Source organism: Carcharodon carcharias, chromosome 1 (assembly GCF_017639515.1).
Source record: "Carcharodon carcharias isolate sCarCar2 chromosome 1, sCarCar2.pri, whole genome shotgun sequence".
NCBI classification, from domain to species: Eukaryota; Metazoa; Chordata; class Chondrichthyes; order Lamniformes; family Lamnidae; genus Carcharodon; species Carcharodon carcharias.
In genome coordinates, this window is record NC_054467.1 from 73,374,107 (window position 1) to 73,399,196 (window position 25,090).

Consider the following 25,090-nt stretch of genomic DNA (forward strand, 5'->3'; position numbering starts at 1 on the left):
ATGTCACAAAAATAGGTGGAAGTGAGTAGTGAGGAGGATGCAAAGACTCCTCAAGGGGGTTTGGAGAGGTTAAGTGAGTGGGCAAAAATTTTGCAGATGGAATACAATGTGGAGAAATGTGAGGTTATCCACTTTGGTGGTAAAAAGAGAAATACAGAGTATTTCTTAAATATTGAGAGGCTGGGAAGTGTTGAACTTCAAAGAGACTTAGGTGTCTTTGTTCATGGGATCACTGAAAGCTAACATGAAGGTACAGCAAGTGATTATGAAGGCAAATTGTGTGTTGGCCTTTATTACAAGATAATTTGTGTATAGGAGTAAAGAGATCTTACTGTAATTATATAGAGCCTTGGTGAGACTGCACCTGGAATATTGTGTGCAGTTTTGGTCAGATAGGTCAGAGGAAAGATGTACTTGCTGTAGAGGGAGTGCAATGGAAGCTCATTAAATTAATTTCTGGGATGGAGGGATTGCCCTATGAGGAATGATTAAATAGTCTAGGCCTTTATTCTCTGGAGTTTAGAAGAATGAGAGGCAATCTCATTCAAACATAGAGAATTCTTACAGGCTCAGCAGGGTAGATGCAGGAAGGATGTATACCCTGGTTGGGGGTATAGGCACAGGGGACACAGTCTCAGAATAAAGGGTAGGTCATTTAGGACTGAGATGAGGAGGAATTTCTTCACTCAGAGGATGGTGAATCTTTGGAATTCTCTGTCCCTGAGGGCTGTGGAGGCTCAGTTGTTGAGTATGTTCAAAGTTGAGACTGATAGATTTCTACATATTAAAAATATCAAAGGTTGCAGGGACAGTGCAGGAAAATGGTGTTGAAGTAGAAAATCAGTCATGATCTCATTGAGTGGCTGAGCAGGTTCAGAAGGCTGAATAGCCTACTTCTGCTCCTTTATTTTATGTTCTTGCTCTTGTTCTGGGCCCTGGAACTTATCTTGAAAACCGACCTTCCCACTTTGCTGCTCGTCGAATCACAGTGAGCCTATCAGCAGTAAATGCAGGGAGAAATCAGCCTGTAATTGGATGAGTAGATTTACAGCATTTTTCAAACTTAAGTCTGTTGCACGTCCAACAATGTTTGGTGGGCTGGATAGAGAGGGGTTCTGTCCACCCTTTGGGCAAGCCTGTCTTAAAGTGTCTCTTATAAGGTAAAATAGAATGCCCTGGAATGGGAGACGGTGTGACCTCTACCTGGTGATCAGACCATGTGACCTGTTTGCCATTTGCTTATTCAAAGTCAGGTGAGCTTTAACTCCTGCACACAAGGGAAAAGGCTTTATTCAAAGTGAGCTTTAACTCCTGCACACAAGGGAAAAGGCAGATGCTTTGTGCAACAGACTCTCAGAATCAGTCAGACTGAAGGATTTGGGAGAAGTAGACCCACTGCAGTTGCTGCTTTGCCAAGCAGAAGAAAAGGGCTGATGAGTATAAAACGCATGTTTGAGGAAACAACGACTGTGAAAAGTTAGAGACCATGGAATAACCAGAGGGATCCTTACAATGGGGAGTTTATTTGATTATATGCAAGGAGTTGAGTGAAGAGGACTTTGTTAAAAGGACACTTGCAGATTCACCTTAGTGAAGTAGGAAGAATGAATCCCATTAACACAAAGAGGAGTTAGACTTTAAACTTAAGACTACATGCCTACAGACAGCAGTGTAATATGGAGCATGGGGTTTTCCTTAATGTTAAGTTATAGGGGGATACCTTTTCTGTAGTTTGTTGTATTAGTTGCCTATTAAGTAATGTTTAATGTTTAGTCAATGTTGATTTTAGGGTGTTTGTTACAGAAAAAATGTCTTAAAATGTAAAATCTTGTGTGATCCATTGAATTGGTCACTGGGAAATTAATATATTTTTTAAAGTTATAGGCCTCTACAGAGATTTCAACAATGTATACAAGCATGGGAAGCGCACAATGTAACTCTACTCCTGAAAGTTGCAGATTACACTGTCTCAAACTAGCAGCACATTGTAACTAAAGTGCCATATTTGTCCAACCCTTGTCTGAGTGCGCCCACAATACCAAGATCGCAGAGTTTCAGAGTAGCAAAAACACCAGCTAGTTACAAAAACAGAAAATGCTGGAAGTAGTCAGCAGGTTGGGCAATATAGAGAGAGAGAAAAACAGAGTTAACGTGTTCATGTGTTCTAAGAGGTTCAAGATGACCTTCATCAGAATAGGGGAAAGTTAGGTAAAAACAAAAAACTGCGGATGCTGAAAATCCAAAACAAAAACAGAATTACCTGGAAAAACTCAGCAGGTCTGGCAGCATCGGCGGAGAAGAAAAAAGTTGACGTTTCGAGTCCTCATGACCCTTCAACAGAACTGAGTGAAATTAGGAGAGGGGTGAAATATAAGCTGGTTTAAGGTGGCGGGGGGGTTGGGGGGGGCATGGGGGGAGAGAAACGTTGGAGGGGGTGGTGGTTGTAGGGACAAGCATGCAGTGATAGGAGCAGATAATCAAAAGATGTCACAGACAAAAAACAAAGAGGTGTTGAAGGTGGTGATATTATCTAAATGAATGTGCTAATTAAGAATGGATGGCAGGACACACAAGTTACAGCTCTAGTGGGAGTGGGGTGGAATAAGACTAACTGGGCATAAAAGGTATAGATTTAAAAATAATGGAAATAGGTGGGAAAAGAAAAATCTATATAAATTATTGGAAAAAACAAAAAGGGAGGGGGAAGAAACTGAAAGGGGTGGGAATGGAGGAGGGAGTTCAAGATCTAAAGTTGTTGAATTCAATATTCAGTCCGAAAGGCTGTAAAGTGCCTAGTCGGAAGATGAGGTGCTGTTCCTCCAATTTGTGTTGGGCTTCACTGGAACAATGCAGCAAGCCAAGGACAGACCTGTGGGCAAGAGAGCAGGGTGGAGTGTTAAAATGGCAAGCGACAGGGAGGTTTTGGTCTTTCTTGCGGACAGACCGCAGGTGTTCTGCAAAGCGGTCGCCCAGTTTGCATTTGGTCTCTCCAATGTAGAGGAGACCACATTGGGAGCAACGAATGCAGTAGACTAAGTTGGGGGAAATGCAAGTAAACGGCTGCTTCACTTGAAAGGGGTGTTTGGGCCCTTGGATGGTGAGGAGAGAGGAAGTGAAGTGGCAGGTGTTGCATCTTTTGCATTTGCATGGGGAGGTGCCGTAGGTGGGGGTTGAGGAGTAGGGGATGATGGAGGAGCGGACCAGGGTGTCCCGGAGGGAATGATCCCTATGGAATGCCGCCAGGGAGGTGAAGGGAAGATGTGTTTGGTGGTGACATCATGCTGGAGTTGGCGGAAATGGCGGAGGATGATCTTTTGAAAGCAGAAGCTGGTGGGGTGATAAGTGAGGACAAGGGGGACCCTATCATGTTTCTGGGGGGGAGGAGGAGGCGTGAGGGTGGATGCGCGGGAGATGGGCCGGACATGGCTGAGGGCCCTGTCAACGACCGTGGGTGGAAAACCTCAGTTAAGGAAGAAGGAGGACATGTCAGGGGAACTGTTTTTGGAGGTAGCATCATCAGAACAGATGTGACGGAGGCGAAGGAACTGAGAGAATGGGATGGAGTCCTTACAGGAAGTGGGGTGTGAGGAGCTGTAGTCTTATTCCACCCCACCCCCACTAGAGCTGAATCTTGTGTGTCCTGCCATCCATTCTTAATTAGCACATTCATTTAGATAACACTTCTTTGTTCTTTTGTCTGTGACATCTTTTGATTATCAGCTCCTATCACTGCTTGCTTGTCCCTGCAACCACAACGTGCCCCCCACTTCTCTCCCCCCACCCCCCCACCAACCCCCCCCCCCACCACCACCACCTTAAACCAGCTTATATTTCACCCCTCTCCTAATTTCACTCAGTTCTGTGGAAGGGTCATGAGGACTTGGAACGTCAACTTTTTTCTTCTCCGCCGATGCTGCCAGACCTGCTGAGTTTTTCCAGGTAATTCTGTTTTTGTTTTGGAGTTCCAGCATCCACAGTTTTTTGTTTTTATCTCTGTGTTTAATTGACTGCCATTTCTCTTCAAGAAATGCCTACCTTGAAGAAGTACTGCTCCTCTCTCTGACAGGATTTCCATATCTCTCTTTTGCCTTGTTCACCTTCATTGCTTTCTATTTCTCTCCTGGTGTTTGACAAGGTGTTTACTAAAACCTGCTTTCACAGACATATTTCCTTTCTCAGTGACTGTCTCCGTCTCTGATTTACCCCACGTGGATTTCAACTGAAATTCCATCCCTCATGTTTCGAACCCACCCAGGATTACAGGTATCTCCGGGACATAAAACGTTTCTCGGACTGCTGTTCCCGTCACATTCTGAGATCCACACTCAGTGCCATGCGCCGCCATATGAACACACTCAACCTCTCCCTCCAGCAGCACCGCCGCACCCTTTTTCAAAGCTGCGCGTGCCCCCAGTTTCATGTTATTCTTCGTCTCATCCGACGCCTCAACAAGAAACTTTTTCTCTTTATCGCAAGTGCTAAGGAACGCAAGCTCCAACAACTCATCGACACCAACACCCATCTAGAACCCTCCACCCCTGCCTGTTCCTCCGTCCCCACCCCATCTTCCAATCCAAGCCCCGGCTGTGTATTCACTATACTCCATGACCTTCCCCTCTCTGATGCTGAAAGTTCAGTGCTCAGTAAAGGACTTAGTTTCATACCCTTACGTCCTCATCTCAATGAATTTCGGGCTCGGCACGATGCTGAACTCTTCTTCCGCCGTCTTCGTCTCTGTGCTCACTTCTTTGGGCAGGAGTCCTCTCCCCGTTCAACAGATCCTCTTACCCACCTCCAATATTCTCCCTCCACTTGGATCCCTCCCTCTGGATTCTTACCTTCTCTTGATCTCTTCGTTGAGAACTGTCGGCGTGACATTAGTTGTCTCAATTTCTCGGCTCCTTTCACCCATTCTAATCTCTATCTCTCTGAACTTACTGCACTCCGTTCTCTCAGGGCCAACCCCAACATTGTCATCAAACCGACTGACAAGAGTTGTTGTTGTCTGGCGCACTGACCTCTACCTCGCGGAGGCTGAGTGTCAACTCGCAGACACTTCCTCCTACCTCTCCTTGGACCATGACCCCACCACTGAACATCAAGCCATTGTTTCCAGGACTGTCACTGACCTCATCTCCTCTGGAGATCTTCCTCCCACAGCTTCCAACCTGATAGTCGCCCAACCTCGGACGGCTCGCTTCTACCTCCTACCCAAAATCCACAAACAGGACTGTCCCGGCAGACCGATCATGTCAGCCTGTTCCTGCCCCACGGAACTCATTTCTCATTATCTTGACTCCCTTCTCTCTCCCCTTGTCCAGTCCCTTCCCACCTACATCCGTGATTCCTCTGACACCTTACGTCACATCAACAATTTCCAGTTCCCTGGCCCCAACCGCCTCCTCTTCACCATGGACGTCCAATCCCTCTACACCTCCATCCCCCACCAGGATGGTCTGAGGGCCCTTAGCTTCTTCCTTGAACAGAGGCCCAAACAATCCCCATCAACCACTACTCTCCTCCGTCTGGCTGAACTTGTTCTCACACTGAACAATTTCTCCTTTAACTCCTCTCACTTCCTCCAAATAAAAGGTGTGGCTATGGGTACCCGCATGGGCCCCAGCTATGCCTGTCTCTTTAAGAGGTATGTGGAACATTCCTTGTTACAGTCTTACTCCGGCCCCCTCCCACAACTCTTTCTCCCGTACATTGATGATTACTTCGATGCTGCTTCATGCTCTCGTCGGGACCTGGAAAAATGTATTAATTTTGCTTCCAATTTCCACCCCTCCATCATTTTCACATGGTCCATCTCTGACACTTACCTCCCCTTCCTTGACCTCTCTGTCTCAATCTCTGGTGATAGACTGTCCACCAATATCCATTACAAGCCTACCGACTCCCACAGCTACCTCGACTACAGCTCCTCACACCCCGCTTCCTGTAAGGACTCCATCCCATTCTCTCAGTTCCTTCGCCTCCGTCGCATCTGTTCTGATGATGCTACCTTCAAAAACAGTTCCTCTGACATGTCCTCCTTCTTCCTTAACCGAGGTTTTCCACCCACGGTCGTTGACAGGGTCCTCAACCGTGTCCAGCCCATCTCCCATGCATCTGCCCTCACACCTTCTCTTCCTTCCAAGAAACATGATAGGATCCCCCTTGTCCTCACTTATCACCCCACCAGCCTCCGCATTCAAAGGATCATTCTCCACCATTCCCGCCAACTCCAGCATGATGCCACCACCAAACACATCTTCCCTTCACCACCCCCCCCCACCCCCCCCCCCCACCCCCGACCCACCCCCCCCACCACCGGCGGCAGTCCGTAGGGATCGTTCCCTCCGGGACACCCTGGTCCACTCCTCCATCATCCCCTACTCCTCAACCCCCACCTATGGCACCTCCCCATGCAAACTCAAAAGATGCAACACCTGCCACTTCACTTCCTCTCTCCTCACCGTCCAAGGGTCCGAACACTCCTTTCAAGTGAAGCAGCCCTTCACTTGCATTTCCCCCAACTTAGTCTACCGCATTCGTTGCTCTCAATGCGGTCTCCTCTACATTGGCGACCACTTTGCAGAACACCTGTTGTCTGTCCGCAAGAATGACCCAAACCGCCCTGTCGCTTGCCATTTTAACACTCCACCCTACTCTCTTGCCCACAGGTCTGTCCTTGGCTTGCTGCATTGTTCCAGTGAAGCCCAATGCAAACTGGAGGAACAGCACCTCATCTTCCGACTAGGCACTTTACAGCCTTCCGGACTGAATATTGAATTCAACAACTTTAGATCTTGAACTCCCTCCTCCATCCCCACCCCTTTCTGTTTCTTCCCCCTCCCTTTTTGTTTATTCCAATAATTTATATAGATTTTTCTTTTCCCACCTATTTCCATTATTTTTAAATCTATACCTTTATGCCCAGTTAGCCTTATTCCACCCACCACCACTAGAGCTGTACCTTGTGTCCTGCCATCCATCTTAATTAGCACATTCGTTTAGATAATATCACCACCTTCAACACCTCTTTGTTCTTTTGTCTGTGACATCTTTTGATTATCTGCTCCTATCGTTGCTTGCTTGTCCCTACAACCACACCTCCCCCACCACTTCTCGCTCCCCCGCCCCCCCAAACCAGCTTATATTTCACCCCTCTCCTACTTTCACTCAGTTCTGTTGAAGGGTCATGAGGACTCGAAACGTCAACTTTTTTCTTCTCCGCCGATGCTGCCAGACCTGCTGAGTTTTTCTAGAGGAAAGTTAGAGATGTATTAGGTGTGGCAATGAGTGCCAGTGCTTGTCTGCACTTGTCAGCCAGCAGCCTGCCCCCAGGCTGACTGACAGCTCGATATGCCAATCAGAACAGGAGGTGGGTGTTCGCTGGTTTCCAGGAAGCGACTGCTCGAGGAGAGACAAAGACCCAGAGACGGACAGACAGAAAGAACGAGGAGCTCGGCCAAGAGAGTGACTGGGGGAAGCAGTGCTGCGCCTGGCATTGACCCCATGGCAGCGAACCAGGAGCCAGGTACTGAGAGCAGAGCGGGCCCGGGACACCTGCCCCTCGGCGAATCGGCTGCCTCCCTGGGCGGACGGTGCGATTCGCTGGGCCGGCCGGTGGTGGGGGTTGGTTTGGAGGGGATGGGGCTGGTGCTTGGGCTGGGAGCCGGAGGCCGGCTGGGTTTGCTCGGTGTCGCCAGGCTCCTTTTCACTGGGTCCCAAATGTTACTGTGGGTGACCCAGCATACCATTAGAAGGGAGCGCTTTACTTCCTCTTTCCAGGTAAACACTAGTACCCGAGGAGGGAGCCCCTTTAACAACAAAACAGGATGACTGGTTACATTCAGATTAAAGCAGCTATCCCAGCCACTAGTTTTGCATGTGTGGCTGTAGCGTGGACTATCCATAGGATGCAATGCAGTAACTCGTGATGACTTCCCGGACACCTCAAACGGGTGACCTTCACCATCTAGAAGGACAAAGACAGCAATTGGATGGGGAAACCATCCTGACTTGAACCTTCATCCTCAATGGGTCACAATCCTGGACCTCCCTACCAAATAGCAGTGAGAATATATTCAACATGCTGATGCAGAAGTTTAGGATGATGGCTAACTACCACCTGTGTGTAACTAGAAATGGGCAATAAATGTTGGCCTTGCCATACCCTGATTTAAGAAAAAATCGACATACTGGAAATCTGAAACCAAAGAACAGAATATTCTGAAAACACAACTGGAGTTGGTCAACTTTTTTTGGAAGGAACAGATAACTTTATTTCACTTGACCTTTTGACACAGGTGCCCAGATCTGAAATGTGAAGTTGCCCATCTGTCCCCAGATGCAGACTGAGATTTAAGATCTTGGTTTTGTGTTGGATTGATTTATAACTGAGAATTTATTAAACAGAATTTTTGTCAAAAACAGAATTTTTTTTTGGTGGGGGGGAAGAGAGAAAATGTCAGTATTTTCTGTATTTGATTTATTGTGTGAAAATGCAAGTGAAACACATCCAGTCATAATATGTCCAGAGTAAAACAAAGTTGAATAATAGTCATTGCTATGCTTGATATCCAATCTAGCCAGCTGTAATGTGATTGTTTTCAAAATCAGAGGGTTGACAGCGTAAGCAAAGGAGAGTAAAGAGTTACAGTAAGAGCAAGTGTGTATCACAAAATCAATTGAATGTAGCAGAGCTAATCAGACAGATGGGTTGTAAAAGTGGAGTGTGGTGGAGGAGGCAGAGGTATGTGTGATGGGTGTACATGAAGCAAAGGAAAGAAAGCAAACTGCCCCACCTAGCCAAACAGCCTTGTGTCTTGGCTCCAATATTAATATTGTAAATTTTGATAAAATCAATGAAAATGTTAATTGAAACTGATGCCACAACCCACATTTTTTTAAATGATTTTTCTACTGGAAGTACTACTGGCTTGCAGAAGTGTCCAGGAAATTAATCATTTTCAATTACAAGACTCCAAGACGATCTTAAGAGGGTTGGCAATGCTATGTGCAACAAGAAGGAAAGTGAGCACACACGTGAAATCAGATTGGGGAAGAGCACAAAACAAAAAGAAGAAAGGAAAAGTGTGAAGGTGAGGGTAGTATAATAGAAGTGAAGAGGAATTTTAGGGACAGTATGCACCAGAAGGTGAGGGAGTGGAGGGAGCGGAAACTTGCAGCAGAAGCAAAGGGTGGGGCAGGAGGGGTGGGGTGCAGCGGTGAGAGAAAGCACACAAGATGCAACAGGAATGACTGAGGAAGAGTGTGTACACACACCAGAAATGGAGGAAGAGAGTGGATTCTAGAAGCCTGCAGAGTAAGGTACTGTCTGGCAGTTGCACCTGTGATAATGAACATTTTTACATTAAATGCTTTGGCAAATAAAAACTGCAGATGCTTCCTGGTTTTTCTCAGCATTCATCAAATTTGAAGCAATTGGGTGTTGACAAATTCAAACTCAGGTGCTACATAGTTTCTGAACAACAAGATTCAATCCAAGTTAACTATTCTTTCTACTATGCCTGGAATTTAGTGAAATCTATTAATATTTTATAGTGAACAAAATGAAGGTATACATTACATTTAACTCTTCTCAAGCAAATCTATATCCATATTTTGTCAAGTCTCCTCCTTAAGTCACTATTTGTACTGCCGTGGAGCTATAGAAGGCATTACCTGAAAACCTGAATGATTTTTTAGATACAAGTCTACACCTGTTCAATTTAAAGATGTTTCCTTCTTGCATTAATAAATATATTAAAATGTTTCATTATTTTCAGTTTTCCCATGAACAACAGATTCCTAACCCATTTTCTCAGACAAAGATACCTTTTCAATCTTAAATAGTTTGCTGAATCGCTTGAGTCAGATCTGGATGTAGAATGAGAGTTTACATCAATTTTCGTGCACCTTCTTAAATCACAGTATAATTTAGCACATTAGGTTGGAAGCCTCCTAGACTGCAGTTTTGCAGTAAATGTGATCATTTTTCATATATACTTACTTACTGTTAGTTGTATTAATACATTCCTTACAAAAACAAGAATGAAAAAATAAGAGTAAGTAGTCCAATAATTGTAACAGAATAAAAGCAGAAATCCCTTTGAGGACGTTTTAAAAACAACTTGCTCTTACCCCTGTTCAGTATAAATTTATCTAAAGATGGATTAATAATGCAAGCAGTACACTTGTGAAAGTTCTTTTGATGAAAGGAAAGGGAAACAGGTTGCAACTTGATTTACAGATTAGGTTGACGGTAGATATTACATTTTTGGTCTATCTTAAACTTATAAATTTAACATTTTATAATGTGATCTGCTTCCCAAAAATAGTAAGAATTCACATAATTAGGATTACTTGCAGAATTACTGCCTTTAACACTGCCAATCACTTTTGAGGCTTTCAATTAAAAAGTTTGGAACTAGCTATCGTGCTACCTGCATTGTAGCTCGCAAAATTATGGCTTGTTCTAGTAGAGCTTATTTCTGGCAAGATCAGGCCAAATTTGTTTAAATTCTAGTTTACGGTAGATTTACTGCTTGAAAGCTGTTTTTAGTTGGGCTATTTATAGTTGATTTCTGAAGTCGCTGAAAGTTCTTATTAATTCTCTTGTTAATTCAATCAGTTTTGCTCAAATAATTATCTAGTAATTTGAATTAAACAATTTAAAATACTGTGTGAGATGTTTTTTCACAATTTCAGTTCAAATTAACTTAATTCAAAGTTAGTAACTTCAAATTAAGTGTAAATTGTAAAGAATTTTTTGTTTTGCCAGAAAGATGAAACTTTTAGACTATTGTACCCTTAGTACTGCTTTTATGGCATATCTAAGATAAGATGTAAGTGTAATTTGAATTATATGATGAAGCAGCATTATTGGGGACACAGTGCAAAAACGAAGTCTATGAAACACCATTTGTTCATTGTAATCTTGCTATTGAAATTTCTAATCATGTAAACTGAGGCTGGTATTTGATTTTATAATTGCAATTTCCCAATGTTTCATATACATCTTGTAGCAATAGCAGAGTTTATAATCTAAAAATTTATATTCTGTAGGATAGTGCTGCGAATCAACCAAAGTCAGTTAGAGGCTTGGATAGGGCATGTGATTGTGTCTTATGAAATGTCATGAAATAAAACCTTACCTCAATTCAGTTCACAATGTAGTGCAATGCTATTGAATTCAAAGCACGTGATTGAATTACGTAAGCCTCTCCTCTGTCACTGTCCACCATGGGAATTACTATATGCAAAAAACAAGGATTGTTGTAAACTGAATAAAATTAGTACCGTAAATCCATTATTTGAAATAGCAGATGGGACAGTGTTTCAGAGGGATAGTGCGTCATTAGGTTTAGATAACACAGCAAAATAGTGTGCCATCAGAATCCCTGCATTTGTTCCTGATTTAACTTATAAACGTGCGCACACTAGATGTTTATCTGCAGAAGCAAGAGTAGATTGGGCCAGATTTTGCTGAGCCATGAACAAATGGCTGACTTGAGCTTGCCCATAGAATATCAGTGGGGTTTTGCATGACCAGCTGCTATCTACAGGACAGACAACTCTGTATCTCCTTAATCAAACAAGTTGAAGAATTTTTAAAGAGCCATGCAGTCTTAAGCAGAGATTGGAAGAATTTTAATTCAAGGCCAACTCAGAAACAAAGTAAAATAAAGAGCAGGAAAGAAAGATTGGATAGAGAGAAGTTGCTGGAATGCATTCAAGGAATTAAAATTGCAGTATATCTGTGAACAGGGTACAGATTTGGAGAGGTTATGATGTCTATGTGAACTGGGACACAAGTTGAAGGCTGGACTGTGACAGCGGGGTTAGTGTTTGTGCAGTGGTGGTCTGTTGTGAACCCAAACGTCATTTTGTTTTCCCATCTTTTTTCAGATCAAAAATCTGTTGACTAAAGTACATAAGCGTTTAAAATTAACTACAATGTTTCATTTTTTTAATGTATTTAAAGTTACATTTGAGAGGCCATTTGAAAAAATTGTATAAAATTCTGAATTTACTGTCTGCAGCTCTGACTAAAATGATCTCATGGCCCATAATTTGTGATTTGTGTCCTCTATTTGCTCTACTTTTTCTTTCAAAAGGAAAATTAATTAAAATTGCTGCTACAGGCAAAAAATGTTAATGAACCAATTTAGTGCAAGCAACATTAGCCGCTGACCTCAAAAGCTGCCTGCAAAAGATCTGGCAGTCTGTGGTGTGGATTTCTGCCTTCCTGATAATTTGAATCTGGCACCAGGGTTGAGGAGATCTCCAGTGATGTCATCAGGCAGAGTAAGCTGCCAAACATATTGAAGTATTCTCTCAGACAGCAAATAGGGTTCACTTTTTACAAATTTAATAGTGAATTCAAGGTTGGGACTTGGATATTTTGAATATCATAAATTATGGAAAAGTATTATTAAACAGCTATAGCATTATCATAATGCAAACATTCAACATTACAGATATTAATTTTCAAAAGCCAGAGAATGTTCAGAAATAGATATGAATTACTACATTGTTTTAAAGACCCAATTACATCTCATTAACAAGGCAAAACTTTTTCAGGTTCTGATGTAAAGTCACAGACCTCGGGCCTGAAACTTAACTTTGTTTCTGCACAAATGCTGTCAGACGTGCTGAGTATCACCAGCATTTTTCTATTTTTATAACTTTTTCAGGGGTTTCCGACAGTGATAATTAAGTGTAAATGGGGAAGTTCGTGTTAGTGCAATGACTTTCGAAGTTTGCTGTCTGCAGAGACCTCCATCATACACTCTCTGGAGGGCTAGGGAATAACAGGCAGCAACTTCTGAATTTCTGCGTTTAACTGCACATATGCAGACTTCATAAGTTTTTCTTTCAGTTTCACAGGTTAATGACAGTGAATGCTGATGGTTTTGTTATCATTACAACTGTTTAAAAAAAAAGTTTTCCAAGTACCAAATATGAATAGTTTTAAATAAGGGTTATGCATAATCCCTCCATTTTTAGATTTAAAAACAAACTGTAATGCCCATCTACATAGATTCCAAAATATGGAGAATTTACACCAAATGAAGTATCAAATATCAGCATTTTCTTTGGTGGGGGTGGGGGGGAAGGGTGGAGAAATTTCCTTAGACAGGCAATAGAATGTAAATTATGTACCCCCTCAATTTTAACCAATGCCCCCCCACCTCCACGCCCTAGTACCAGATGAGTATTATATGTGCCTAGAGCTTTAAATAGCCAGTGTTCCACTGCTTTCAGTATAATTCCTGACCAGTGCAAGAAGTAGTTTTCAATGGCCTGTCACGTGGGCAGAAATGTGGCAAATAGAATTCAGTCCAGAGAAGTGTGGGGCACAATTTCAAAATTTGTCGACGACACAAATCTTGTAAATATTGTAAACTGAGGAGGAGGATGGTGTAGAACTTCAAAAGGACATCGATTGGTGGAAGGCCAGACAAGTGGCAGATGAAAATTAATGCAGCGAAGCATGAAGTGATTCATTTTGGTAGAAAGAACGTGGAGAGACCATATAAAATAAAGGGTACAATTCTAAAGGGGGTACAGGAGCAGAGGAACCTAGGCGTATATGTGTATAAATTACTGAAGGTGGCAGGACAGGTTGCTCAACAATGCATACGGCATCCGAGGATTTATCATTATAGGCATAGAGTACAAAAGCAAGGAAGTCATATCAATCTTGTATAAAACACTGGTTCAGCCTCAACTGGAGTCCCATTCTGGACACGACACTTTAGGAAAGATATGAGAGAGTGCAGAAAGGATTCACAAGAATGGTTCCAAGGATGAGGAACTTCAGTTATGTAGATAAATTGGAGAAGTTAGGACTATTTTCCTTGGGGCAAAGGAAAGATGTCAAAGCGCGTCATTTCACACTCGAGCAGGTCAGACACGTGCGTGCCCGCCTGCCGAGTGAAAATTTCTGCCCCCAGCCCGTTCAAACCTTGAGATGACTATAACCTTTGTAGCTCGGTTATCATCTTTGTAAAGATTTTTTGCATCCTTTCTAGTGCCGCTATATCACTATATTAAAAAGTCTTGCTGGGTTTACTGTGATCGACTTTGTAATTTGGTGGTTCCTTCATTTCATGTGAATGGAGCATGTGAGAATGTTTGAGATGCGTCCGCGTTGTAACTCAATTGAAGATGTAACTAATAACGAATATGATAGTATTTCCCCTTTGTTCAGTTGCTATTTAACATTGGTTAGATCTGCTGTCAATGTTCTGAGCCTTTTCATGCATTAATAAAATTACTATATTCCTAGGTGTTATTGTTCAAGACGGTAAACCTGTTGAACAAAACGCAAATGGTAAGTAAACCCATGTTTTCTTATTTACAAAAAGAAAAATGACATAAAAATCAACAATCTTTTTCTTAACGTGCATTTCCAGATTCGAATGTCAGTCCTTATTTATGGTATCTTATATAAGACTGTCTCTTAAACCATATCCCTTCCCTTTTTGAAAACAGAACTATGATGGTTATGACCTGTTTCTCATCATTAGCCCAAACAGTTTGTTTAATTTGATTAAGGATATTTTTTTGAGTCCTGATGTCCCAAGTGAAGGAAATTGTCCAGGTTGAGATACTGAGCTGTACTGTGAGGAAGCTGAACAAGTGTCAGTAAACATAAACCTGAAGTATTTCAGATTTAATTGTTGGAGAGATAATTGAGTTCTCTTGCACTGTTGAACACTTTTGTTGCTTCCAGGCAGTTCCATACTAACCACCAAATCAAAATCCAATGCTGTCTCAGTTATACATAATTCTTCATACTGATATTTCCCAGGGTCAAGTGGTAATGAAGGATGCTCTATCACTAAACATGCCCTTTTTCAGGGATTAATTTGAAACTTAAGGATGAAAAGACAGTATTTCATAATGGTTGGCTGTGAGTGAAATACAACAACTTTTATAGGATTTTAATTGTTTTGGTGGCTCAGCAATTGCGAGGTGACAGTTAAGGTGGGATTGTAGTGCATTATCTCTTTGTTCCCTTCTCTCTGTGGCATTTGACATGGTCACTCACGCTATCCTCCCTCAATCTCTCCTTTATGATCCATCACTATGGGACTGTCCTTGTGTCACTCCCGTCGCAACTCTGCATGGGCACTTTCACACATTATTCCTCAGTGATAATCTATAGACAAGTGATCCAAATTGAACATTACTGGAAGTCAGTGCATTGTTGCATTTAATTTTTGCTGATTTTGGGGGAGGTGTGAGTCTGTAATCAAGTGAAGTCTGGTAACATATTGCTACTGTCTACTTGTGTTTTAATGGTTAAATCAAGACTGTTTGTTGTAGTTTCTAGCCCAGGTGCAGAGTCAGGTGGTTTATTTTTGTTATTCAGTACTTAGAGAACATTAGTGAGCTAGTGCTAATTTACTGAACTAAATCTAGCGTAATGAAGGTTTCCTTTTGACATCTGAGCACTGTTACAATAGAAGATAATGTGGTTCACAGGGAGCATAAGTTCAGTGATCTTTGGCACTGGTTATGAGAGGACCATCTGCTGGATCCCTAAAATTCACAACAGCCATATTTCAGATAACCTTGCATTATAAGATTTCAGATACTGTCGAATTTGCTGTTGCCAAAGAAAGGATGGATGGCCCCAGGTCATTAAGCCCTGTCACCATATTCAAAACATAGGCCAGAATTTTCCTGCATCCCCGCTGTGGGTTCCCCTGCAGTGGGGCTGGCGCTTGACATTTCCATTCACATTGGTGGGATTGGAAGATCCCACCAGCACGAGGGGCTGGAAAATTCTGGCCATAGAGTGAGAAGGGTAAAAGTTCTAGCACAATGAATCCCATTAATCAATAAACTGATTGCATAATCACTGTTGGATCTCTTGTTCCTGGCTTTAATGAATTCTTTTCATTCCTGATTTCACTGTTTCTGCTGATGGAGCCTGTGAGCTCTATCCTGGCTATATCCTTAACATTATGGTGGAGGTTAGTTATCTATACACTTGCTATCTTGGGCCTCCTTCGCCATTTGTCTGCTGAGGTCCCTGCTTTGCTTGCAGGCCATTCTCTGGTGCTTTAGTTTCTCCTCAGCAGGTATGGTTAAGTTTGTGTTCCCTCTGTCTCCTCTGTAAATTTATTTTCAAATTAAAATTAACGGTGATTATACCCAAGGCATAAATATGTACAGACCATTTAAGTAATTTGGATAAATTTGATGCAGAAGTTAAGTTGCTGGAGAATTCTTGGAGCCCTGATTATAGTCTACGTTGCTTCAGTGTATTCAAATCTGTAAGTGGCAGGCCGTAGGTATTCAACTGAGTCATGAATACTATGGTTGATAAGACTGAAGCAAAGTGATCAAGGCAGCAAAAGAAGGCACAGTATTGTAAGTTTGCATTGATGGTAAATTCTTTTCTTTTTTCAGTTATCACTGAAGTTGATTTTCCAACGAATCTTCAAAGGTATGAAATCTTCTAAATGTAACTTTGTTTTGTTTTATTTTATGGTTGTGTACCCCACAATTAAATATGAATACAAATATAAGTCATTTCAAATCGGACTGTTTGGTGGAGGGGAGAGAAGTCCATTGTTTGATGCCATGTAGCATTGTCAGCTTTGGGTGTATTCCTGGTGGTTGCAACACATGACCTTGGACAGCAGTTTCACCATTGGTCCATCCTCCAGGTACACACCCTGTCCTCACCAATTGGAAAAGGGACAGAGCCTTTGTTATCCAATTGGATTAATCTTCACTTTTAGGAAACAGCTTTACTGCCCACCACCCCCATCTCCAATATTTTATAACTAATATTTGAAAATATTCAAAGGAAAGAACCACAATTTTGTTTAATCCCCCTATGAATTTTTTCCTCGTTTGCATGCAGTGATGTTCTGGAGCTTAATCTTCAATTCCTGGGGACTCGGGGACAATTCTGGAGGGTTGGTAACCCAAATAAATGAAGTAATGTAAAACAGTTTACTTGCCTTTAAAGCTATGACTCAACCATTCAAGACCAGGGTTGCAACCTCCAGTTTAACAACAGATGTCGGTCAAAAATCTTCATGAATAACTGGTATTAAAAATGTGTATGAGGGATTTTACACTATCATGTTTCTCCAGATCAAGGCAGGCTGGCTTTGTTCTTTGTGTAAATTTTTAATTCTTTTCGGAATGACTAGAGAATTTAAGTTTCAAGATTTTAATTTTGCTTATTCTCCCCATTCTCCTACAACAATGCTAATTTTACCCCTCAAATGGCTCAACAGTCACCATAACGTTGTTGGCCATTGTACAATTAGTTAATACAGTTCTGAAGAATGAGAAACTGCAGGGAATTAAACAAGGTAGTAAATATACAACTCAGTTCATGAATATGCCACCTACCTATTTTTGAAAGATTTGTTGATAGACCAAGGGGCATTTGAGCCAAAACATTAATTTGACATTTTTGCTTGGATACAAAAAGGATAAATTGCAAATTAAATGTCAGTGACCATTGTGCACTTAATATTGAAAATGATATTCACTTCTTGGCTTGTTATGGCATTCTTTGCACATTTTAATTTTTATTTAAACAGCTTTGACATTTTTTATTTGAGGGTGAATGAAGTATACAAATGAGCAGTGCTTTTCCACTTTTTAGCAGTGACCTGTGCACTTGTTTAAAGTGGCCATGAGTTGAGTGCTGTGAGACTATTTGGCTGTTCAAATTGCACAGTAGCATAGTGGTTATGCCTGGACTAATGATCTGGAAAAGCAAGTTCAAATTCCACTGTGGCAGTTGAGGAATTTAAGTACAGATACTTAAATAAATCCAGAATAAAACACTCCCATCAGGAATAGTGACCAACTATTGAATTTTCTTAACCCATCTGAGAAGGAAATCTGCCATCCTTCCTCAGGCTAGCCTATGTGTATTTCTAGACCCCAACAATGTAATTGATTCTTGACTGCCCTCTGAAATGGCCTAGCAAACCACTCCAGTTGTATAAGGATGGCCAGTAAGTGTTCAGATCCCATGAATGTTTTTAAGAACAAAAAGGATAGCATGATCATGTTTGTTCTTCAACAAATCGATGCAGAATTTGTTACATCCTCATTTATCTAATGAGGAATGAAATTCAACTTTTTTTTGAGGCAAAGTAACTTTTTCTTATCCCCAAATGCAAAAGAAAGGTGGTATTTAAGTGAGAAGTTATAAAAGTGTTCTCAGTTTTAGTCTCCTAAATTTAAAAATTGGAGCTTTGTTGTTAATCCGATTAAATTTCTCCTTTTGTATGACAATTTGGTATACTCAATTAACATTGCATCAAAGCGAACTGAGGAACTATTACACAACATGGGTTTGTATGTAAAACTCTTAAATTGATAGAATTATGGGATATCTTTGATTTTCATTCCTTGGAATTATGGCAATATAGCTTAGAGAAGCTACATTTGAAGAAGAGGTATCTTTTATATAAAAAGTAGTGATGCAGCACTGGGAATAAATGAATTGAGATTAGCAGTTGCTGCTTTTCCTAAAGATTTGACTTGAACTAATCATTGAGAAAAAATCTTCTCCATTACTCTGGATTTCATATCAGTTGTTTTATCGAATGATGTAAGTATGTAATGGAGCAGAAGCAATTGGTTAAGTTGTTGAATCATAATACATAAAATAGAGAAAAGGTTGTAAAAAGAGTTTCCATAAAATGATATGGTATATATTGAATACATATCACAGACTACTTCTAATGTACTTCAAAATACAATGGGTAAACATGCTTTTTAGATGCATTTTACAAATACTCCTATAAGTATGGATGAATGGCTAACTTCTGTCTAGCTTGCCTTTGGCATAAACATCTTCTGTGCTTTGATTAAATTTGTCTTCCTATTGCAAGGACATTTGGTTGACATGGAAGCTGTTTGTCCATTTGACAAAAGGTGACATTATTGCTTACTGAGTTTGGCTGTTTTTTGTCGCAGTGTTGATGTCATGGATCCATCTGTTGAATACAACATGAAGCACAAAAAGCGAGGGATTGCTTTAATTTTCAACCATGAGAGGTTTTTTTGGTATCTGAACTTGCCTAATAGAGGAGGCACAAATGCTGATAAATTCAATCTGGAAAGAAGGTATGCTGGCTTGCTGGAATATATTGCAGTATGATTATCATAAAAGTTGAATTAATGGCTGAGATTTGTTTGGGGGGTGGGTGGGAAAGCACAATCTGCATACTCTTATAACAATGTAATTAACTCAACAATTTGTGGCAGGGAAGAGATATAGCATAAATTGCAAATAACCACAAATTGCTGGATGGTATGTGCCTCTCTGCTGTTAATGTTATGAAAATGGGAGCTCACTCTCGACCTCTTTGCAGAAATGGTTACATTTGCAATGCTAAAATTAATTACTGCAGCAAGTTACTTAACAAAGTAAGGACCTTTTTTAATGATGGGATTTATATTTCTGCAATGCTACTCAACTTCCGAGGCCCAGAAGGGAAACAATTGAAACTCTGGTGTCTCATTCCTGCAGTTGTTTCTTTAAAGGTTTCTAAGATTTAAGATTTAAAATTAAAATTTAAATAAAACTCCTCCTTTTGCTTTTTGTCTTCCTTTTCTCACTCTCAATCCAAATTTTCTTTCCCACTTTTATTTCTCTTTTCTGTATCTAACTGAACTCTAATACACTCTTTCTTTCTCCGTTGTGGAGTGGGATGGAATTGGTGGCAAGGGTGCAGAGTTTGTGCAGAAGCTAAGTTCTTAATGAAGTTTACATAGAAATTTTAACTGCTCTAAAATTTTGGATGTCCAAGAAGCAATCTGCCAGCATGGAAGCATCAGAGGAGCTGATGGAGAGGTAAAGCTGAGTGGTGTTGACTTGAATATGGAGGCTAACCTAATTTATTTTCTTTTGTCAAGGAACAGCATGTAAGTGAAGAAGAGAACATGGCAAAGTGTAGATCCCTGGGGGAGGGAGAAGGGGATGTACTCCAGAGGTAATGGGGTATAACTGGAGAGGTGCAGCATCTGAAGAGAGGGAACTATAGACAGTATGAGTGACCATAGGACTGAGAAAGGGAAATTGGGTGGTCAGTAGTTTTGTGCAAATGAGGTCAAGGGAACAAGAGCAGGGTCTCTTGGATGAGATGAGATCAGAAAAGGTATGAGGAGGGATTGGAGAGAAACGGGAAGAAGCTCAAGTTCAGGGTCAATGCAGGAGGAGGTTTGACTTGTTGGACAAAGGAAAGGTGGGGAAGCAGCAGAACAAAAGAATTTAATTGATGCTAGGCTGCAGTGCATCACCATCGAGGAATCACCAACACAATTTCATTTCTTGTGACCTCTCTGTTAGTCATGCATGACAGCATAGATATTTAGTACGTAGAATTTTACGAAAACGTTAAACTAATTGACCCTCACGGCTAGAGACTTTGATTACTTTTCATATAATTTGACATACTTTTTTTCGCTTGAGGTTAAGTGAGGTCACGTTATGTAAATTTCTCCTTGTGTAACCACAAGCAGTTTACACATACTAGACTGAACAGAACCTTTATCAGTTTGAACGTCCAACATCCTAAACCTTTTATTTAATAATATTCCCTGCTTGTTATTAAAACTGTTCCTATGAACTGCATCCTTTCAATTAATACAAGGAGCTTAGATTACATTAAAGCAAATGTCCATTTGCTTAAGAACGCACTTTTAATATTTTTGCCTGAAAATGCAAAAACAAAGAGTCAGCAAAAGTGCATATTTTCATAACGTACACCAAGAATGGGTATTTACAGGCCCTATTTGTCCTTTCCCCCTCCTCTCTCTTGTCCAGACATGTAAATTTTCAGCAGGGATTGATATATAGTGATCAGGAGCACGTACCCTAGCTGACAGCTTTCACTCCCCACAGCCTCTCATCTAAGCATCAAATCTTGACCTTGCAGGTGCCTCTGACTCAATAGCATGCCACACATATACCTAATGAGACATCAGGGAAGTCTCTGACAATTTTCCCCTCCAACTCCTGCCTCTCCTTCAATTACTGTGGTCATATTGGGGTCTGGTTCTTGAATGTTGATTTCAGTGAGGATAGTAATTCACAGTATGCACTGTTATCTGTGATTCATCTGTCTATTATAGAACCATGAGACAACACAACCCGACAAAGACTAAAAGTTTTAAAAACATTATACTTCAACTGGAATTAATGTACTGGGAGTGAGAGGTTTCAATGGGGAGCCAGAGGTTCAGCTGTACCTCCCCGTGGGAATTGTTGCTTTCTGTTGAAGGCAGTGGAAAGTAAACTTAGGCTGCCATTTTACACTCCACTTATCAGATACCATCTCACCCCATCAGTTAAAATGACCTCCTTTGTTTTATTTCCTCCTTTGAATGTTCTCATGCTGTTCACTCCTGCCCATTTCCCATCATACTTATCCCTTTGCTCCTAGATCAGTACTCCCTTGCCAACCATTCCTCCTCCCTCAGCCGGCAGAAATGATAATTCTCGTGTACAGGAAAGGGCCATGTCACATGATTCCCTAACTAAACAGACAAGTATCAGGAAAGACTGGTATCTCAGTGCTGTTTTGTTGGAAGTTTTGCCTAAGAGTGTGGTAAGAAATGCTATGGGAAATGTCAGACCGATTCTAAGTGTGTGTATATGATATTAATGGTAAAATTGTGCTACAATAGAATACGTGCTTTTAAATTGGTAATTAAGGACAGCTGTCCCCAATTAGGGAAGGATTAGTGAATCATTGTAAGAATATATAAACCAGTTCACTCTGGGTATCTGAGAAGAACTGGGAGAGTTTATGACTTTACTTTGCAATATTGGAAATAAACCTGTTTTAACATAGAGGCTAGCTTCAGATTCATTCCTCCTCAACATTAAATTATTGGAATTAACACGTGAGACTTTTATGTTCCATTTTATTTGTTTGGATCTATTTCCTCATTACATTGCCACGTCAGCCATTTTGAAATCAGAATACCAAACCTACCATTTTGTAATATTAATTTTGAAGAGCATGCATTTACAAAGTTGGCCTAAAATAGTATCCTGGTGCTGGCTTACATAGATTTACAAAGGCTTACACTATACAAGTTACTTTACAAAAATCAAATTAAATTTATGTAGAGGGGTTCAACACCACCATTCTGTATAAGAGTGATAGAATGTTGGTTTGCTCCTGCAGTTCCTGCACAGTTATTGATGTATTGTTCGGCAGAGCACTTCTGCATGGAGGGAAAAGTATTGGATGACATCACCCCAGGCTGGGCTACTCTTGTACATGTCCTAATCAAAAATCAGAATAGGAGTTGGCTTATTTTACAGTTTGTTTGCTCGTGATTAGGAATTGTAGCAAGCAAAGGAGACCCTAAGGGGATGATTCAAGAAATAAAAAATTGAATATGGGTAAGTCAACATGTGCTTTTTTTTAAATAGGTTACAAGAGCTGGGTTTTGATGTGCGTGCTTATGATAATGCCAAATCATCAGAGGTGTTGCAGATAATTCATGAAGGTAACACACAATGTACTTTTACGACAACTTTTTGGGAAATGGTGAATGCTTTGCTAGGAAATGCCCATCAGATGGGCATGTACTTGAGCAAAAAAAAACCTGCATCATAGCAAAGGAAGGATGAAAGCCTAAGGAGTTGGGAGTTTGAAAGTGTAGCTGCAAGTGGCTTGGGGGAATTCTTTTTCTAGGGCTGGTGCAGCAGGGCATGTGGTTGAAAGGATAGAAGGATGTGGCTGATTAGGAAGTGCTCAAGGATGGTCTTGTCTGTGATCGAGACCACAGAAGGAAAGGGGTCACAGGAGATGTTAGGGCTTAACATGGATGCAGATGAGAGATTCTACATGGAGAAAGAGATTCAGGGAAGACTGAGGAATCTAGAATTTAGAGAAGAGGGGAAGAAGAGCTGTGATGGAATTGAAATGATTGAATTTGAATTTGGAGTGTCACCCCATGTAGAGGCAGAGATGAAAAAGGGGATAGATATCCTGGCGAGAAACTTGGGATTTGGGGACAATATTTTTAAGCGGGTGAAACAATGTGAGGATCCTGAAGGAGGGGAAAGTCATAGAGTAACCAAGGTATGATTTGGTGATAATAGCCACATTGCCACCATGGCAATTTAGGTGGGATAGATTCTGCAAAGTATAGCCAGGTGGTAAGTAGAAATCTGAAATGAAAACTGAAACTAACAGATTTTTGTTGAGTAAAATATTAAAGGATAAGGAATGAAAGTGGATGAATGGAGTTGAGATTACAGACCAGTTATAATCTTATTGAATGGCAGACAGCGTTGTGGGGTTGAAAGGTCTATTGCTATTTTCCTTTGTAAGAAACAAGGCGTTGCTGCCAGTGAGCCAAGTTTGAGTCAAAGCCATGATGTCAGTAGGCGTGGGTGGTTTGTTTGTGAGTGAATGTTAATTCTGGAGGGAAATCTAAGAGAACAATGGAGAAGGTGAGCAGATGGGTTTGACAAGGTTAGTCTCTAGTGGATGTGCTTTGTGGGAAGATTGGGAGAGAGAAAGTATTCAAGTTTGTTGTTTGTAATGGGGCAATGATGTGTGTCTCAATGAGCCCTTCAGAAAATTCTAACAGGGATTCAAGGGGATAGGCATGTATTTATTCAAGGCAAATTCAAACCTGGGCTGATGGATGGCAGAGTGGTGAAGAACTGAGCTGTAGGGACCAAGAACCTGAAACTGGGAAGTATGAAAGCTGGCTGACGAGAGGAGGAAAGGGGTGGGTGTTGGTGGAGGGCAAAGATTTTTTAATGGGACAATAGACGTAATAGTCTTGCATCTGAAGCCATAACCAACATTTCACACAATGAACACAAAAGGAGTTCGGGTTGCAGAAAAAATTAGACAAGACGTATTACGATTCTCTTCTCTGCCCTCGGTTTATAAAATGAAACCAATCCAGCCCTTTGTTTTTCCCTTTGTTTACCTTTTATTACTGTAAAGAATGTGGACCAATGCATTTACTTCAAATTGGCAAAGTAACCTTAGTATTTCAACATTTCATCGTTTAATGCAGTTAGAATTTACTTGTATTACATGTACTAACACCAGCATGACCTTAAATGTAGTCATAAATGTGTATCAAAGTTTTTGCAAAGATTGCTAACTGATTCGTTTGGTTTTCCCTATGGCAGATGAATGCACAGTTGTAACATGAGTCTTCCTAGCAGAGTCTCTCTGTTTAAAAAGTACTCTGGTAGGAAGGATGGAAAAGCAAAGTGGAAAATTTCAGACCACCCACATTATACTCCATTTGTCACCTTGATGCCCAAACATTTACCCAGCCTATATCATTTTGCAGCCTATTTACATCGTCCTCACAGCCTATTATCCAACTTAGCTTTGTATCTTCAGCAAACTTGGATGTTAAACTCAGTCCTTTCATCTAAGCTATTGATGTAGATATACAGTATAGAAATAAATAGGATCCAACAGGCTCCAGTCCTGCCTTCAACCTGTTCTGACGATGGTAGCAAGAAACCGGGGGTGTGGGGGGAAGATGATCTTTTTGGTGATGTACCAATGAGTTGGCATTGTTTACAACACTGTTATGATTGGCATGGCTATTACCATTACATTTCAGAAATTAGAAAATACTGGAAAAACACCAGGTCAGTGATCAAGTTAGAGGTGATTCATATTTCGTATATAATGCTTGATCAAAATTGAATACTAAAATATAAGCAAATGTTTTGCAGTTTGTGGAGAAAGTGGTCACATTGGTACACTTTATCTAACCCTACTAAATTGGTCTGTCTCCTAGTTTTCTGATCTTCCCAAAATTAATGTCTTTCCATTGTAGATGGTGATGCTATTTCCAGTAATCTGTATTTCATTTTTAACTGTCAGCTTGCAAAGTCTCCTCCAGTTTTATGCCAGGCGCTCCTCTGTGCAAAGCTGCTTCTAAATTCAGAGACTTTCCCCTTCCACCGAACCCACCACCCCACTGCTCCCCTACCTTGCTTTGTGCTTCTGGACAGGTTGTTTCCTGGTCGATGGCTCATGTTGTAGCCAGTCAGTAGAAGGGCCAAGCCAGGCTGGGTCTGTTCTGTCCC

At 41.1% G+C, this 25,090-nt stretch overlaps 1 protein-coding gene across 1 annotated transcript in view; it reads left to right on the forward strand.

Moving 5' to 3' along the window:
• Nucleotides 1–7,335: 7,335 nt before the first annotated feature.
• Nucleotides 7,336–25,090, forward strand: part of LOC121272777 (caspase-6-like) — a 32,416-nt gene continuing 14,661 nt past the window's right edge. The window contains exons 1-5 of the mRNA XM_041179592.1: nucleotides 7,336–7,525; nucleotides 14,288–14,332; nucleotides 16,423–16,459; nucleotides 18,970–19,119; nucleotides 22,442–22,518. Of these exons, the coding sequence (XP_041035526.1) occupies nucleotides 7,351–7,525; nucleotides 14,288–14,332; nucleotides 16,423–16,459; nucleotides 18,970–19,119; nucleotides 22,442–22,518 (484 nt within the window). The 5' untranslated portion in view covers nucleotides 7,336–7,350. The remainder of the gene's footprint in view (nucleotides 7,526–14,287; nucleotides 14,333–16,422; nucleotides 16,460–18,969; nucleotides 19,120–22,441; nucleotides 22,519–25,090) is intronic.